This window comes from Callorhinus ursinus, unplaced genomic scaffold (assembly GCF_003265705.2).
Source record: "Callorhinus ursinus isolate GAN/ISIS: 27379988/994484 unplaced genomic scaffold, GSC_fseal_2.0 scaffold39, whole genome shotgun sequence".
In the NCBI taxonomy this organism is placed as follows: domain Eukaryota; kingdom Metazoa; phylum Chordata; class Mammalia; order Carnivora; family Otariidae; genus Callorhinus; species Callorhinus ursinus.
In genome coordinates, this window is record NW_027397101.1 from 17,807,493 (window position 1) to 17,825,040 (window position 17,548).

A 17,548-nucleotide genomic window follows, 5' to 3' on the forward strand; every position below is an offset into this window, starting at 1 on the left:
TGAAGGAAAGAAAGATCAAGCACTTTGTGACTGTCATTTAAATTTAGAATTGAGGTATTCTGCCCTGCCAATTGTGGCTCAAATGTAAATGTAAACAACTGAAAAATCAATTGGCTTAGTATAAGATCACAAGCAGTGTAGCTTTGGTAATTCATCAAGAGAGATTTATGCTCAATTGAGGCAATGGGTTGCAAAGGCGTATTTTTTTAGAGACACAATTTTTATGACAATTGAGTTCTTTGGGGGAGGCTCTGCATTTAGGCAGACAGTGGAGTTCAGGGGGAAAAATGCCTATTCTCAAATGCCTTCAGCTCAAAATACTTTTTGTTCTGCAGTGGCTACTATGGACCCCATCAGCCTTATTCCAACGAGAGGCTGCTTGCTGATAATAAGACTCAACTGAGTGTTATGTTGTGATTGCTGCTGGTGCTCACCACCAACCCTTTCCCCACTAATCTTTGGAATCCACACCCCTCAAGCTGCTATTCCCAGTACCACACCTTACAGTTTCAAGAACCACCTTTCTCTGACATGCGTATTCTGGTCCTGCCCCTACCCACTGCTGCTCAGGAACCACTGTGGTCTCCACTCCTGAAGCCCATGTTGCTAAATCCCCAAATGTAGGTTAGAATTCTTTCACCTGAAGTATGACCTCATTCTCCGGAGAGAGAGCGCCCCCTGTTGAGAGGTTTGGACCAAGTCATTAGGTTGCAAGACTCCCAACTCATGGGGCATCTGGGTGGCTCAGTTGGTTAAGCCAGGCTATGATCTCAGGGTGCTGGGATCGAGTTGGCTGTCCGCTCAGAGGGTAGTTTGCTTCCCCCGCACCTGCCGCCCCATGCACCCCGTACCCCCTTGCCCCCCACCCCCCTCCACGCTCATGCTCACTCTCTCTCAAACTAAAAAAAAAAAAAAAGAATCCAACTCAAACTAGCTTAAAACAAAAACAATCACTGGCTTACATGATGGCAAGTGGGGGGGCGGTGTGGTTAGATGGCCTTAGCCACAATATTCTAATTCACATGACTTCTCTCCTCTCCACTTTCTGACTTTGCTTCTTTAAACTCTTGGCCTTCCTTCTTTTAACTCTTCCTTTGGCTGATATAGGCTATCTGGGGGCACATCCTTAGGTCCTCAGAATAGAAGAGTTTCTTAGTTTATAAATCCCCAGAGGAGGATTCGGCTTGGTTCTAATTGAATCCACTTACTCATCCTTGAACCAATCCCTGTGGGAGGGATTCTTTGATTGGCAGCCCCAGGAGGACCGAAAGGAGTGGGGGTCGTTTCTAAGAAACAGGAATCTTGTCAGACAAAAATAGCAGATGTTTCCCTCAACAATATATTGATAAATACCAGAACTCTTATAAAAAGACACATAACCTAAAAATTGTCAAAGGTGGGGTGCCTGGGTGGCTCAGTCGGTGGAGAGTCTGCCTTCAGCTCCTGGGATCAAGCCCACATCAGGCTCCCGGCTCAGCGGAGAGCCTGCTTCTCCCTCTCCCTCTGCTACTCCCCCTACTTGTATGCTCTCTCTCTATCAAATAAATAAAATCTTAAAAAAAATTGGCAAAGGACTTGGATAGACATTTCTCCAAAGATATACAAATGGTCAATAAGTCAAGATGCTCAATATCATTAGGTATGATATGCAAATCAAAACCACAAGATACTACTTCACACCCACTAAGATGGCTATAATCAGATAATAACAAAGATGTGGAGAAATCTGAATGAATCCTCATACAATTTTTGGTGGGAGTGTAAAATGGGGCAGCCACTGTGGAAAACAGGCAATTCTTCACATGGCTTAACATAGTTAACATATATATATATGTATATATATGAAAGAGATGAAAATATGTCTGCACAAAAAACTTATACATGAACATTCATAGTGGCATTACTTATAGTAGCCAAAAATTAGACAACTTTTTGATGAATGGGTGAACAAAATGTGGTATACCACACAGTGCAGTATTATTCAGCTATAAAAAGAAATGACGTAGATACAGGCAAAATATGGATAAACCCTGAAGACATTATGCTAAGTGAAAGAAGCTAATCACAAAAGACCACATAAACATGCCATTTATACTAAATGCCCAGAATCTGTAAATCTATAGAGACAAAGATTAGTGGTTGGGTAGGGCTGGAGGAGTTGAGTGGATTCAGGCGATAACTTAAATAGAGTTTCTTTTTGGAGTGGTTAAGATATTCTCAAATCGATTATGGTGATGTTGCACAACTCTGTAAATATACTAAAAACCATTGAATGAGCGCTTTATATGGGTAGAGTATATGATGTGTGAATAATATACCAATAAATAGCCAACCAGTGTTCCTTCTATATGTCCTGCTCCCTCCTTTGGGGTCTCTGAGCCATGGGGAAAGCTCCATCTGAAGCTAGACCGACAGTTCCAATCCTGCTTCTATTTCCTTAAGAGTTAACTCCTTCCTCGATAGTACCATGGGCATGATGATCCCTGCCTGGGAAGGTTATGATTTTTAAAATATACACTAGGGTTAATAATGTACAGTATCTGATACACAGCTGACGCTCAATAAACACTACTGTGAATGTGTACAGCAATGCATATGTATATAGACAAGAACATGGGGGCTGTTGGGGAGATATTTTCCTATCCGTGGTCTCAGCCCTCGCTGCCCCTGTCTCTCAAGCTCTGGGACATTGAGGCATCGGCGCAGCGCACGAACCCCGGTGCCAAGGAAAAGTCCCGCATCCCGGGCCGAGCAACGGCAATGAACGGGCTCGAAAGGTGTCCAGAGGCCGCCCTACCGAGCAGAGAGCGATGCCACGTAATCGTGGGGGAACCGGAACGCAAAAACACAGGTTAGGTTACCCGGGACTGAGAGCCCAACCAACCACTCGCCGCCTCGCCGCGAGCGGAGAACAATGCGCTCAGTCCGGCGCGCGGAAGCTCGCGGTGCCGTTCCCGGAGGCGGGCCGGGCCCGGGGCCTGCTGGGAAATGCAGTGTCTGAAGCTCTCCCACTCTACCCCACTGCTTTTCGGAGCGAGCCCAGTGCAACTACAAGTCCCATCACGCCCCGCGAGGTCTTGATCGCCCGGCTTTTGCAGGGAAAGGAGTGGGGCGAACATGGCTGAAGGCAGCCGGGGCGGCCCAACGTGCCGCGGGATGGACTGCGCGCAGGACCCGGTCTCCAGCAGTGGGAACTGCAACTTTCCAGAGTACGAGCTTCCCGAGCTAAACACGCGCGCTTTCCATGTGGGCGCTTTCGGGGAGCTGTGGCGTGGCCGGTTGCGCCGGGAAGGGGACTTGTCGCTGAAGGAGCCACAGGCATCCGCGTTGCCTGGGAGCCAAGGGGTCGCCGACTGGGGCCAGGAGGATGCTGCGGTGGCCCGGGATCTGGGCTGCAGCTTGGAGGCAGCAGCGGAGCTGCGGACGGTGTGCGGGTGAGTGCGGGGCCGAGGGGCTCTTGCTGTTTCGAGCTAACCTGGGTGCAGCCTTGCTCCTGCGCTCCCCTGGGATTCATCCTTGGGAGGGCCTGTGGTTTACTCCCAGGGGTAGGAGGACCGGTCTTCCAAAGCTTTCAACCTGCTCGAGCTTTCCTGGAATCCCGGGAGAAGTCCCGTGATCGGAATGCATAATTTCGGCGAGTTGGAGTGAAGGGGACGAGAAAGCTGCATGAAAGATTAATTTTTATATTGGTTAATTTTTTTAAGTGCTTGTTAATGTTGAAAAGCAGTCATGTGTAGCTGCCATTGACAAGACACTTTGACAATGGAGGAGCCTTAGTAATGACGAGGCTGGAAGGAGATTTAAGGAGAGGAGTGTTAAAACCTTTGATTAATTGTGGTTCTTTTCGGAGGACCTCCAAGTATGCTGTTACCGAAAATTTCCCCCAAAGTGCCTTTTATGGGGTGAAAATATTTTTTAAAAAAACTTTTAACGATTCCTTTCTCCGTTTAACAGTATGGGCCACCATACATCAATCGGCCATGTATCCTTTTCTCTGTAGGAAAACCGCACTGATGTCATTGTCTTGAATTCGGGCCTCCTGTGAATCCCGCCTGCTGGATTTTATCTGACTTAATTGCTTAATGATGTATTTAGGACACAACCCTGACTTGCTGTGATCAAGATGGGTGATTGCTTTTCCTTTGTTTATGTTTTAGCCTTGATAAACTGAAGTGCCTTGAGGAGGGTGAGGATCCAGATGTCGTCCCAGAGAATACCGACCTAGTGACTTTGGGGTATGGAAGACTTTACTTTTATTATGTGGTACTTATTTAAATGTTTTTCCAACATTATATTGGAAAAATACTTATTGTTATCACCCCACCCCCTAAATACAACCATTAACATTCGGCTGAATTTGCTTTAGTTCTGTGTGTTTGAGATACCTGCTGCAAGTCTTTTTCTGTTGCTGAACCATTCACTAAGTTTCAGACATCGTAATTTAGACCTGAATACATCAGCATATAGCTCCCCTAAGGATCATTCTCCTTCGTAATCAGAGGAGTATGATTGCACCTAGGAAAATTAGCAGTAAATGCATAACCTCTGGGGCGCCTGGGTGGCTTAGTCGTTAAGCGTCTGCCTTCGGCTCAGGTCATGATTCCAGGGTCCTGGGATCAAGTCCCACATCCGGCTCCCTGCTCAGCAGGGAGTCCGCCTCTCCCTCTGCCTGCTGTGTTCTTTCTCTCCTCTCTCTCTGACAAATAAATAAACAAAATCTTTAAAAAACATACCCCTAATGTCCGGTCTGTATTCAGATTTATTTTTTTGTTTATTTTTATTTTTTAATTTTTTAAAGATTTTATTTATTTATCTGACAGAGAGACAGCGAGAGAGGGAACACAAGCAAGGGGGAGTGGGAGAGGGAGAAGCAGGCTTCCCAGTGAGCAGGGAGCCCGATGTGGGACTCGATCCCAGGACCCTGGGATCCTGACCTGAGCTGAAGGCAGACGCTTGAGGACTGAGCCACCCAGGCGCCCCTTGTGTTTATTTTTAAGTAAGTGTGTTTACAAAGGTACAATTAATCTGCTTAGATTCCAGTGCAAGCTGAATACTGATAGTGTCTTTCAAACTGTTTTCTTTTGTTTTCAACTTTTAATTTTTGACAGTCAGTCATATTTTTGTGAAATAGGATACCAATGAATTACTAGGAAAATAGGATTAAAAGACAAATGCAATAATAAAAGTCCTTTATTTTAGAACAGAGGTTATTATTTTTTTTTGAAGATTAAAAAGACTTTATTAAAGATAACTTCCCCCCCAAACTTCCAGATTTCCAGGATGCTTTTTATTTTTTCATTATTTGAAGTATACCAGTGTCTTGATTTTTTTTTGGAGAGCATTTGTGCAGGGGTGGGTGGGGTGCAAAGGGAGAGGGAGAGAGAGAATCCTAAGCAGTCTCCACACTCAGGACGGAGAGCTGGAGCTCGATCTCACGACCCTGAGGTTCTGACCTGAACTGAAATCAAGAGTTGGCTGCTCAACTGACTGAACCACCCAGGTGCCCCTTGAATTTGTTTCTATTGAAGTATAGTTGACATAAAATGCTTCATTAGTTTCAGGTGTATGGCATAGTGATCTGACAGCTCTATATGTTCAGTGCTTACCGCAAGTGTAGCTACCATCTGTCACCACACAAGGCTATTGATAATACCAGTCACGTTACCACTGACTGTATTCCCTATGTTGTCCCATTATCCCCAGGACTGACTTATTCCACAACTGGAAACCTATACCTGTCACTCTCCTTTACCCATTTGCCTCTCTCCCCACCTTTCCTGGCAGCCATCAGTTTGTTCTCTGTATTTATGGGGCTGTTCTCTGCTTTTTGGTATGCTTGTTTGTTTTCCTTTTTTAAATTCCACATATCAGTGAAATTATACAGTATTTGTCTTCCTCTGTCTGATTATTTCACTTAGCATAATACCTTCTAGGTCCATTCATGTTACTGCAGTGGGCAAGATCTCATTCTTTTTTATGGCTGAGTAATACTCCATTACACACACCACATCTTTATCCATTCGTCTATCCATGGACACCTGAGTTGCTTCCGTATCTTGGCTACTGTAAATAATGCCCTAGTAAACCCAGGGATGCATTTATCTTTTGGAATTAGTGTTTTTGTTTTCTTTGGGTTTTGTTTTGTTTTCCTAGTCATGGAATTACTGGATCATACGGTATTTATAGTTTTATATTTCTCAAGAAACTTCATACTGTTTTCTACAGTGGCTGCACCAATTTAATTCCTACCAAGCGTGCTCAAGGATTCCTTTTTCTTTATATCTTCGCCAACACTTGTTATTTCTTGTCTTTTTGATTCTAGCCATTCTGACTAATTTGAGATATTTCTTGGTGGTTTTGATTGGCATTTCCCTGATGATTAGTGATGTTGATCTTTTCATATGTCTGGCCATCTGTATGTCTTCTTTGGAGAAATGTCTATTCAGGCCCTCTGGTATAGTCCCAATAGTTTATTTTGTGTGTGGTTTTTTAAAAAAGATGTTATTTTATTTATTTGTCAGAGAGAGAACGTGCACAGGCAGGGAGAGTGGCAGGCAGAGGGAGAAGCAGGCTCCCCACTGAGCAGGGAGCCCGATGTGGGACTCGATCCTAGGACCCTGGGATCATGCCCTGAGCTGAAGGCAGATGCTTAACCAACTGAGCCACCCAGGCGTCCCATCCCTTGCCTGAGGAGACGTCTTGAAAAATATCGCTAAGACTGATGTCTAAGAGATTATTGCCTATGTTTCCTTCTAGGCATTTTATGTTTCAGGTCTCACGTTTAGGTGTTTAATCCATTATTGAGTCTATTTTTTGTGTGTGGTGTGAAATAGTGGTTCAGTTTCATTTCTTTGAATGTAGCTGTCCAGTTTTCCCAACACCATTTGTTGAAGAGACTGGCTTTTCCCCATTGTATATTCTTGCCTCCTTCATAGAGTAATTGTGTAAGCGTGGGTTTATTTCTGGGCTTGGTCTATGTGTCTGGTTTTGTGCCAGTATGATATTCTTTGATTACTACAGCTTTGTGGTATATCTTGAAATCTGGGATTGTGATACATCCATCTTTCTTCTTTCTCAAGATGGCTGTGACTGTTCTGGGTCTTTTGTGGTTTCATACAAATTTTTATATTCTAGTTCTGTGAAAAATGCTGTTAGTATTTTGATAGGGATTTCCTTGAATCTGTAAGTTGTTTTGGGTAGTATGGATATTTTACCAATATTCTTCCAATCCATGAGCATGCGGTATCTGTCCATTTGTGTTGTCTTCAGTTTCTTTAACAGTGTTTATAGTTTTCAGAGTACAGGTCTTTCACCTCCTTGGTTGAGTTTATTCCTTAGTGTTTTATTCTTCTGGTGCAATTGTAAATGGAATTGCTTTTTAAAAAAATTTTTCTTTATGCTACTTTATTATTAGTGTATAGAGATGCAATCAATTTCTGTACATTAATTTTGTGTTGTGCAACTTTATTACCTCCAATTACATTTTATTATTAAATTCAATAGTAAAATTACTATTCATATTCATACTACTACTTCATATTGCTGTGACTGTTTCTAAATGTTTACTCTCATTGTCTGTACTGATTGAATAACAAATAGCTCTCAGATCAGTGTTGGTCTGCCAGTCACACTTTGAGAAACACTATGCTGTGATAGTAGTGTAGAGAAAATGTGTAATGGTGACATTTATAATTTCTAGTTTATAGCCCACTTACTTCATACCACCTCATCTTTTTAAATCCTTGATCCTACCCTTTGTGTTGTTCCCTTTGAAAATTTAGGCGTTTCAATTCCACCTTGGTTGCTTATTTATTTATTTATTTTTATTAAAAAAAATTTTTTTTTTATATCCACCTTGGTTTCTTTTATAATAGCTGCCAAATTTGTTTTCCTTATCCCCACTGCTTATGTTTACATTAGTGATAACTTTGAGCACCGTGAACACCTCCCATCTCTCCTAGGTCCGGTTTTTTCCTCTTCTGATTTATTCATCTCTGCTACTACCTGAGCATGCTCATTTTTTTTTTTAAGATTTTATTTATTTATTTGAGGGAGAGAGAATGAGAGAGAGCACGAGAGGGAAGAGGGTCAGAGGGAGAAGCAGACTCCCTGCTGAGCAGGGAGCCCGATGCGGGACTCGATCCCGGGACTCCAGGATCATGACCTGAGCCGAAGGCAGTCGCTTAACCAACTGAGCCACCCAGGCGCCCCTCCGGATTTATTTTCAACCACTTTCTCTTTCAGATGGCTCAGGAGGCCCCTCTCCCATCTAAAACGCCATTATTTGAGGCCATAAGATTCCTTTCCTCATTACTACAACCTATCTCTTCCCTTAGGAAATATATTCACTTACAATGTCCAGAACTCAAATTGTAATATTTCTAAAGTTTTTGAAGTCTCATTGAGAGTCAAGACCCCTTCATCTTTGTATTGCCCTTAAGCCTATTGCACTGTTTCGTTTCCCTTGGTGCTCTTTAACTACCATTGATTGATGGGTTGGATATTTCTAAAATGCACATCTGGTTGTGTCTCTCTTAAAACCTTTCACTGGCGCTTAGACAAGTACTGAGTTACTTGGTGGTTCACAGGGGCCTCTATAGAATGGATCTTGCAGATCTTTTCAGTTCTATGTCTGCAATGCTTCAGCCACACTACAGTTTTCAGTTTCTGGAATGTGCGCTCACTCCAGGTCTTTGCCTAGAACTCTCACGCCTCCTTATACTTCTGGGTCTTGCTGACTTCCACTCATCCTTCCAGGACTGAAGGACTATGGACTCCCCTTTAGGCCCCATTGTAGCTCCCTGTACTTCCCTTTTGAAATACTCATCACGCTTATGATATACTTGTTTAATTTTCTGTCTTCCTAGCTAGACTTAAAAGTTCCATGAGCTATGTTTGTCGTACACACTGTTGTATCCCCAGTTCCTGGAACTTTGGCACATAATAGGAAGTCAGTAGATATTTGTAGAGTGAGTAGAATTAAGTGAAACTTTCATAAACTTGAGAAAGTAGTTTTTAGCAATTCACTGAAAAAAGATTATTTTTTTTTAAAGATTTCCTTATTTATTTTTGAGGGGAGGGGCAGGAGGAGAGGGAGAGAGAATCTTAAGCAGACTCCCCACTGAGCGCATGGAGCCTGTCGTGGGGCTCGGTCCCAGGACCCTGAGATCAAGACCTGAGCCAAAACCAAGAGTTGGACACCTAACCAACTGCGCCACCTAGGTGCCTCGAGATTGATAATTATAAACAAAGCAAACTTTTTTGCTGTAGTTAATAAAATACCAGTTGGCTTATAATGACTTTTTGGGCACTTAAAATGATTTTTTTAAAATTTTATTTATTTGAGAGAGAGAGAATGAGAGATAGAGAGCACAAGAGGGAAGAGGGTCAGAGGGAGAAGCAGACTCCCCGCCGAGCAGGGAGCCCGATGTGGGACTCGATCCCGGGACTCCAGGATCATGACCTGAGCCGAAGGCAGTCGCTTAACCAGCTGAGCCACCCAGGTGCCCACTTATAATGATTTTATTAAGCCATGTTGAATAGTAATTTTCAGGCCACTTTACACATTGTTTCACCTGGCTGTTTTCTATTATTAGATCAGCTGAATCTCCTTGGTTGTCTTCTAGTCCCTTCCATAGGAAATGTGGAAGGAAGTTTATATATGATTTAATGTAAAAGGAGTCAGTACGGCATTATTCTGCTGGATTTATTTAGATGTACTTTGAAACTATTACATTTTAAACATAACTAACATTAATCTTAACAGTACTGCGGGTAAATTAGACTTGTGCCAAGTGCTAAAATCTGTATCTCTGTGCCTTCTCTAAACCTTCCTTTCTTCTCTCCACCATTAACTTAAAACTAAAAACAAAATCTAAATACATGACCCCTTTATTATGCCATAAAATGAATACACTTCTAGCACTCCCCCCCCCCCATCTAATAAAGATGCTGCTGGGCTCATTTCGTGCCTGTAAGGTGAACAAAAAGCACTTGAAAGAGGTTGATTCTCCTCTGATACATGCTGCTGTCTTTGGTCCATACCAAGCTAAATACTTGTCCTCAGCATTTCTGAAATTTTTTAATTGCTTGAAGACTGTAATTCCTAGGAAGAGGAGCAATAATTGCTACTACATGGGTACTACTGAAACTTATCCGTCATCCCAAAAGCTTCAGCAACATTAGTTTGTTTATTTGTTTGTTTTTTTAAGATTTTATTTATTTGAGAGAGAGCGAGAGAGCAGGAGGAAGGTGGGGAGGGAGAAGCAGGCTCCCTGCTCAAGGAGCCGATGTGGGGCTCGATTCCAGGACCCTGGGATCATGACCCGAGTTGAAGGCAGACGCTTAACCGACTGAGCCACCCAGGTGCCCCAGCAATATTGGTTTGTTTGTTTTTTTTTTCCAAAGATTTTATTCATCCATTTGACAGAGATATAGTGAGAGAGGGAACACAACCAGGGGAAACAGGAGAGGGAGAAGCAGGCCTCCCGCTGAGCAGGGAGCCCGATGCGGGGCTCGATCCCAGGACCCCGGGGTCATGACCTGAGCCGAAGGCAGACGCGCAACGACTGAGCTACCCAGGCGCCCCAGCAACATTAGTTTTAATACAATAGCAATTTCGTTTAGTCTGCCCATTCCTCTCACTTCGCTGGCCAACAAAGCACTGCTCAGTGTACCATTTAAAGGGTATAAAAAAACTTCAGAGTCCTGCAAGAGAAGGAGAACCACAGAAGTGAAGGACTCAACCCTCCCTACCACCAAAACAAAAACACTCTAGTTTACCTGGGCTTTGTTAGGATGACAGAAAAAGAGTACCATTAAACTAGGAATCTTATAAACCCTCTTCCACCACAAATATCACAAAATGAGTAAGTAGAAATAAAATCTATAGGGAATTTATTGCAGAAAATCAGGAAACAACTGTTTATACAAATCAACTGAGGAAATCGCTCTCCTTCTCCCAGTAAATAACTAGGAAACAAGAAAACTAAGCCTGCATTCCAAATAAAATTCAATATACTAAAACAAGCATTTGAGGATAGAAAAACACTTTGGATCTGAAATTTTGAAACTAAGAACAGAAATGATGAGAAAAAGGAAGAAGGAAAAAAGTGACGAACTCAGAAAATGGAAGAAAAAGACAAAAATTTCTCAAGTGAATTATGAGATAACTAAAGCAGAATAGATGCAAATGAAAATTTAATAAGAGGCACTGAAAGGATGCCTGGGGGGCTCAGTCGGTTAAGCGTCTGCCTTCAGCTCAGGTCATGATCCCAGGGTCCTGGGATCGAGCCCCGCATGGGGAATCCCTGCTCGGCGGGGAGCCTGCTTCTCCCTCTGCCTGCCGCTCCCCTGCTTGTGCTCTCTCCCTCTCTGATAAATAAATAAAATCTTTAAAAAAAAAAAAAAAGGCAGTGAAAGACATGTATACAGTTAGGAGAATGCAAGTGATGTAAAGAAATGAAGTGAGAGAAAGTGGTGGGATTGGAAAACAAGACAAAAGTGTATTTATGAGTCCTTAGAGAAGGAAAACAAAGCAACTGAACAAAATTCATGCTTACTATAATCTAAGAAAATATTCCAGATTGGAAAAAAAATCTGGATCTACAAATTAAGAGGGCTCACTGGGAATCTGGGAAAATTAACCCAAAATCACTTAATTTTGAGACATATCCTAATAAAACTGTTAGATTTCAGAAATAAAGATAGTAAGATCAAGAGAGAAAGATCAACGCAGCAAGGCAAAAAGAACACCTGATGCACAAAAGTGAAAGAATTAGAATGGCATTAACTTGCAAAAGTAACATACAAAGAAGGCAACAATGGAGCAGGATTTTTTCACAGAAAGCTCAGTGAAAACAAGGATTTTATATCCAGTTGAAACGCCTTTCAATAGCGAGGCTATAGAAAAAAATTTTAATATACAAGATCTTGGGTAATTATGTACCCACCAGCTATTTCTGAGCAATATACTAAAGAATGAGCTTCACCCAACCAAATGATGACTGGGAAATTTTCACCCAAGGACTAGTAGAGTAAGGATGAGGGTGGAAAGCTACTGTACAAATGTATATTGTAACAAATTAGAATGTTGTAGCTGAAAAAATGGGATGAGAAAAGAGGAAGAAGATAATGTGTAGGCAATCAGTAGATCTTAATACTGACAAAAAACTTGAAAACTTAGTAATATATTAAATAAGAAAATGGGTAATGAAGGGTGTTAAGAATCTATAAGTACAAAGGTAACCACTGGAACAAAAATACACATAACAGACCCTCCTCAATTTCAAGCCCCAAAACATTAAATGTGACAAAGGTCACTTTTTTTTTTAAGATTATATTTATTTGACAGGGAGCGAGAGAGCACAAGCAGGGGGAGCAGCAGAGACAGAAGGAGAGGGAGCCCGACGTGGGGCTCGACCCCAGGAACCTGGGATCATGACCTGAGGCAGATGCTTAACCGACTGAGCCACCCAGGTGCCCCTATTTTTTATTTTTTTAAAAAAGATTTTATTTATTTAATTTAGAGAGACAGCATGAGTAAGAGGGACAGGGAGAGAGAGGGAGAGAATCAGGCAGACTCCATGTTGAGTGTGGGGCCTGTTGCAGAGCTTGATCCCAGGACCCTGAGATCATGACCTGAGCTGAAATGAAGAGTCAGATGCTTACCTCACTGAGCCACCCACATGCCCCCAAAGGTCACATTTTAATGCTAAAAGCCACAAACCCCAACTGAGATAGAATACTTAGAGACATATATTCACATATATATGTATATATACACACACATACCAAATAATATAGTGATCAACTTTATAAAACAAAACTATAGGAGATGCAAGATGCATAGCTAGGATCTCACTAACATTAGGACACTTTAATAACAGTGGTAAAAAAAATAGATAAAAGTTCTAAACAACATAATGGGCTGTGTATTACGGAGATCTATATACTTAAAATTTATAACCTGATATTAGAGAAAAGTTGATTGTATATTAGATCACAAAGAAAACATCAGTAACACCCATAAAGTAGAAAATACTATGAACAGCACTCTGTGATCACAGCATAATAAAACTGGAGTTTACTAAAAAAACAAAAACCAGGCCATTCTAGGGGCACCTGGGTGGCTTGGTCAGTTGAGTGTACGACTCTTGGTTTCTGTTCAGGGTTGTGAGATCAGGCTCCATGTTGGGTCTTACAAACGGCTGGGAGTCTGCTTGAGATTCTTTCCTTCTCCTTCTGTCCCTCCCCCCCCACGCAGGCTTGCTTACGAACACCCATTCTCTCTCTCTCTCTCAAATAAATACATAAATCTTTTTTAAAAAAATCAGACCGTTTTACCTGGAAATTTTAAAACTCATTAAATACAGGGATACCTTGGAGATCTTGTGGGGTAGTTCCAGACCACAGCAATAAAGCAAATATTGCAATAAAGCGAGTCAGATGAATTTTTTCGTTTCTCAGTGCCTATAAAAGTTACGTTTATTTTTTATTTTTACTTTTTTTCAAGATTTTATTTATTTATTAGAGAGAGAGCACAAGCAGTGGGGAGGGGCAGAGGGAGAGGGAGAAGCATATTCCCCGCTGAGCAGGAAATCCGACATGGGGCTCATTCGATCCCAGGGCTCTGGGATCATGACCTGAGCCAAAGGCAGATGCATAACCTTAACCTACTGAGCCGCCCTGGAGCCCTAAAAGTTATGTTTATACTATAGTCTGTTAAGTGTACAGTAGTTTAATGTTTAGAAAAGTATATACCTCAGGTGAGCACTTTATTGGTAAAAAATGCTAAAATTTGAGCTTTCAGTAGTTATAATCTCTGATGACAGATGTCCATAACAAATATTATAATAAAGAAAAACTTTGAAATATTGGAGAGATAAGAGTAGATAAAGAAGAAAAGCTAGCTCTGTCAATGATATGATAGTATACCTGAAAAATTCCAAAGAAATCAATGCTAAAACAAAGAAACAAGAAAAACCAGAATTTAGTGTAAGAGCAGGATACAGAATTGATATATATTTAAAAAAAATAGCCTTCATATATACAAACTAAACAATTAGAGAATATATTGGTAGGGAAAACTCCCATTGATAATAGTCAAAAAGAAGATGAAATACTTAGGAATAAATTCAACAAGAAATATGTAAAACCTAGGTAAGGAAAATTTTAAAACACTCTGGGAAGACTTGGAAAAAGACTTGAAAATATTGAAAGATGTCCTCTCTTCTTGGATAGGAATCTTAAAAATTATTATGCCATCAGCTCTTTATTTGTTTATTTATTTTAGAGAGGGAGAGCAGGGGGAGAGGGAGAGAAGCAGACTGCCTGCTGTGTGGGGTCTGACACTGGACTTGATCTCACAATTCTGAGATCGTGACCTGAGCCGAAATCTAAAGTCAGGCACTTAAATGACTGAGTCACCCAGGCACCCCCATGTCAGTTCTAAGTTAATTTATAAATTAAGAGCAATCACAGTAAAAATGCCAGATGTATTGGTTATTTTAGGAAGTTAGACAAGTTGTGATAAAGTTTATATGGACTGTATCTGGGAAAAACCCCTGGGGGGGGCTGAAGAAGATTGTAAGGTATACTAATTTTACAAGATATTAAAATATACTACAAATTCTTTGTAATTAAAACAGTGGCTACTAGCTCATGAAGAGACAACAGACCAGTGGAGTAGAAGAGAAAGCCCAGTTAGATTCTAATAATTGTGCAAATTTAGTATGATGCTATATAGAATAAATTCCAAAGGGATTAGGGATTGAAATGTAGAGAATAAAACATACACACTTTGTTATAGTGAAAGGCTTTCTAACTATGATTTAAATCCAGAGGTAATAAAACAAAGATTTGATAAAATTGACTACATAAAAATAAAAAATTTTGGATGACAAACACACCATAAACAAAAGATAGCTGCCAAACTTGGAAAAAATATGTACCACAAAAAACCAATAACCCTCATATAGAAGACCTTAAAAGTTGAGGGACAAAGACCAGAAACACAGTGGAAAAATGTGAAAAAGATAAACCAAGAGTTCACACACAAAAAAGATATAAAAATGACTCATAGACATGAGAAAGTATATTCATAATTTGAGAAATGCAAATTAAAATGACACTGAGATCCCTTTTCTCACTTATCAGACTAGCACAAATTTAAAAATATGTATTCTTTGATGAGGCCGTGAAGAAATGGGCATTTCTGTACATTGCTGATGGAAATGTAGATTGGTACAAGCCTTCTCTAGGGTGATATGGTAATGTCTGACACAAAATACATAGGTACACCTTTTCATCCGAATCAGTCCCACTTCCAGCAATCTATGCAAAAGATACACTTCCAACAATATGAAATTTACAGGGTTATTCATTGCAGCATTGTTTGTAATTGCAAAATATTTGAATTGCCCTAAATATACATGCATAGGAGAGTGTTGAACAAACTGTAGGACATCCACACAGTTGAGTGTTGTGCAGCTATACTAAAGGATGAGGAAGGATGAACGAGTAGGGTGATTTCTAGGAGATACTGTTACAGGAAAAAAGCAAAGCCCAAAAGCGTATGCTACCTTTCATGTGGAAAGTAGGTTTGCAAGTTATCAGTTTGTTGGCTCTCATCTATAAATTGACCTTTTTTGCCTGCTCTGTAAAAATGGGCCTTGGCCCTTTAAATAAATATTTATCTTTTGTCATCTGGCACAGTGTAAATGCTTTGTCAGTAAAGATGGAGAAGAAACTTTGCAAGAGGGAAGGGTTTTGCTTCCTGGTCCAGTGGGCAGTGTGTCCGGCAGCTGCAGTACCTGGCAGCCTGTAGCACCCATTACCCAGCAGCTTTCCCTGCCTCTCCTCTCCCCGTGATGCTTCTCTTGTACAGCTTTTCTTGTACCCTAGATTTCCCCAGTTCCACTGGTGGAGAACCTTAGCCACTTTCTCTGCCGTTCAGTGGGTCACAGCCATGGCCTTCCAGCAAAGTGCAGATCTCAGTCCTGGGAGGGAAGAGGAAGACTTCTTGGGTACGCTTTCTCCCCCCAAATGTTAGGGTACTCCTTATATCTGCTATTCCTATATTCTAGAGTTCTCTTCTTATGTGCTAATCTCTCATTACTCTAATCCTCTGTTAAAGTTAATCTTTGCATTAAGCTTTCTCTATTCTAATTACTGTTTAGGTCTCAGAATGATAGAAAAATTTAGGAAAATACACAGATATTTGCTTATTTGAACAAAAGAAATGGAAAGGATAAACAACTGTAGAGATTGGTTGCCTACAAGGGGTGGGTGGGAACGGGATAGGAGGTAAGGAGGGAGTACGAACCAAGTTAGTAGGGATGGAGAGGGAAGGACACTTCTTTGAGTGTGTTTATATATATATTTATAACTCTGATTCTTAGAACCATAGTGATGTTTCATCTGTCTTTTACACATCCCAAAAGCAATCAAAACCAACCAGGATGTGGTTGTGGGAACCCAAAATGGAGTTTAAAAACCAACACATGAGGGATGCCTGGGTGGCTCAGTTGGTTAAACGTCAGTCTTCCGCTCAGGTCATGGTCCCGGAGCCCTGGGATCGAGCTCCGCATCGGGCTTCCTGCTCAGCCGGGTGTCTGCTTCTCCCTCTGCCCCTCACCTTGCTTGTGTTCTCTCTTTCTCTCTCTCGCTCTTTCTGTCTCTCAAATAAATAAAATCTAAAATAAATAAAGTTAAAAAAAACACCACTAACACATGAGCCTGTGTCACAACATAACAACACTGGAGAGAATGGGGAAGAAAGAACTAACCTAAGTCCTACAAAAACGTATCTGGATTCAGTGTTACAAGAGTAAAAACAAAGAGTAACTATTCATGTTTTAGTTAGTGTTTCCCACAGGGTATAGATTAGCAATGCTGAAACTATGTGTTTTCTAGATTCAAACAATAGATAATGGGAGTGGGGTTTCTCACTTGTGGAGAAGAAAGTTACAAGGAAAGGTTAAAGGCTAAAATGAGTGATTTTTAGTTTGGGATTAGAAGTATCAGTATAAACTCATGGTTTTAAGTATATAACAGAAAAATACAGAAGTGCGGATATTTGTACATGCGTGGAATAATACACAGAAGTATGTTTTCTGCCTTTCTCTGCCGAGAGGTCTAGAAGAAGCACTGACTGCAGTAACAGTAATGCCTAGCACTTAGCTAATGGCCTCTAAACACCTGTCTTGGGCGCCTGGGTGGCTCAGTCGGTTAAGCGTCTGCCTTCAGCTCAGGTCACCCTGGGATCGAGTCCCACATCAGGCTCCCTGCTCAGCGGGGAACCTGCTTCTCCCCCTGCTCGTGCTTTCTCTCTCTCCCTCAAATAAATAAAAGCTTTTTTTTCCTTAAGATTTTATTTATTTGACAGAGAGACAGCGAGAGAGGGAACACAAGCAGGGGGGAGTGGGAGAGGGAGAAGCAGGCTTCCCGTGGAGCAGGGAGCCCAATACGGGGCTCGATCCCAGGACCCTGGGATCATGACCTGAGCCGAAGGCAGACGCTTAATGACTGAGCCACCCAGGCACCCCTA

The 17,548-nt window shown here is 41.5% G+C and overlaps 1 protein-coding gene across 4 annotated transcripts in view; it reads left to right on the top strand.

Annotated features, from left to right (window-relative positions):
* The first annotated feature begins 3,098 nt into the window (after positions 1-3,098).
* Positions 3,099-17,548, top strand: part of SNAPC3 (small nuclear RNA activating complex polypeptide 3) — a 46,628-nt gene continuing 32,178 nt past the window's right edge. For all 4 annotated transcript variants that reach the window (XR_012374779.1, XR_012374780.1, XR_012374781.1 and 1 more), the window contains exons 1-2: positions 3,099-3,434; positions 4,158-4,235. Coding sequence is in view for 1 of the 4 variants with exons in the window: in XM_025887851.2 (XP_025743636.1) it covers positions 3,118-3,434; positions 4,158-4,235 (395 nt within the window). In the remaining 3 variants the exon portion in view is untranslated. The remainder of the gene's footprint in view (positions 3,435-4,157; positions 4,236-17,548) is intronic.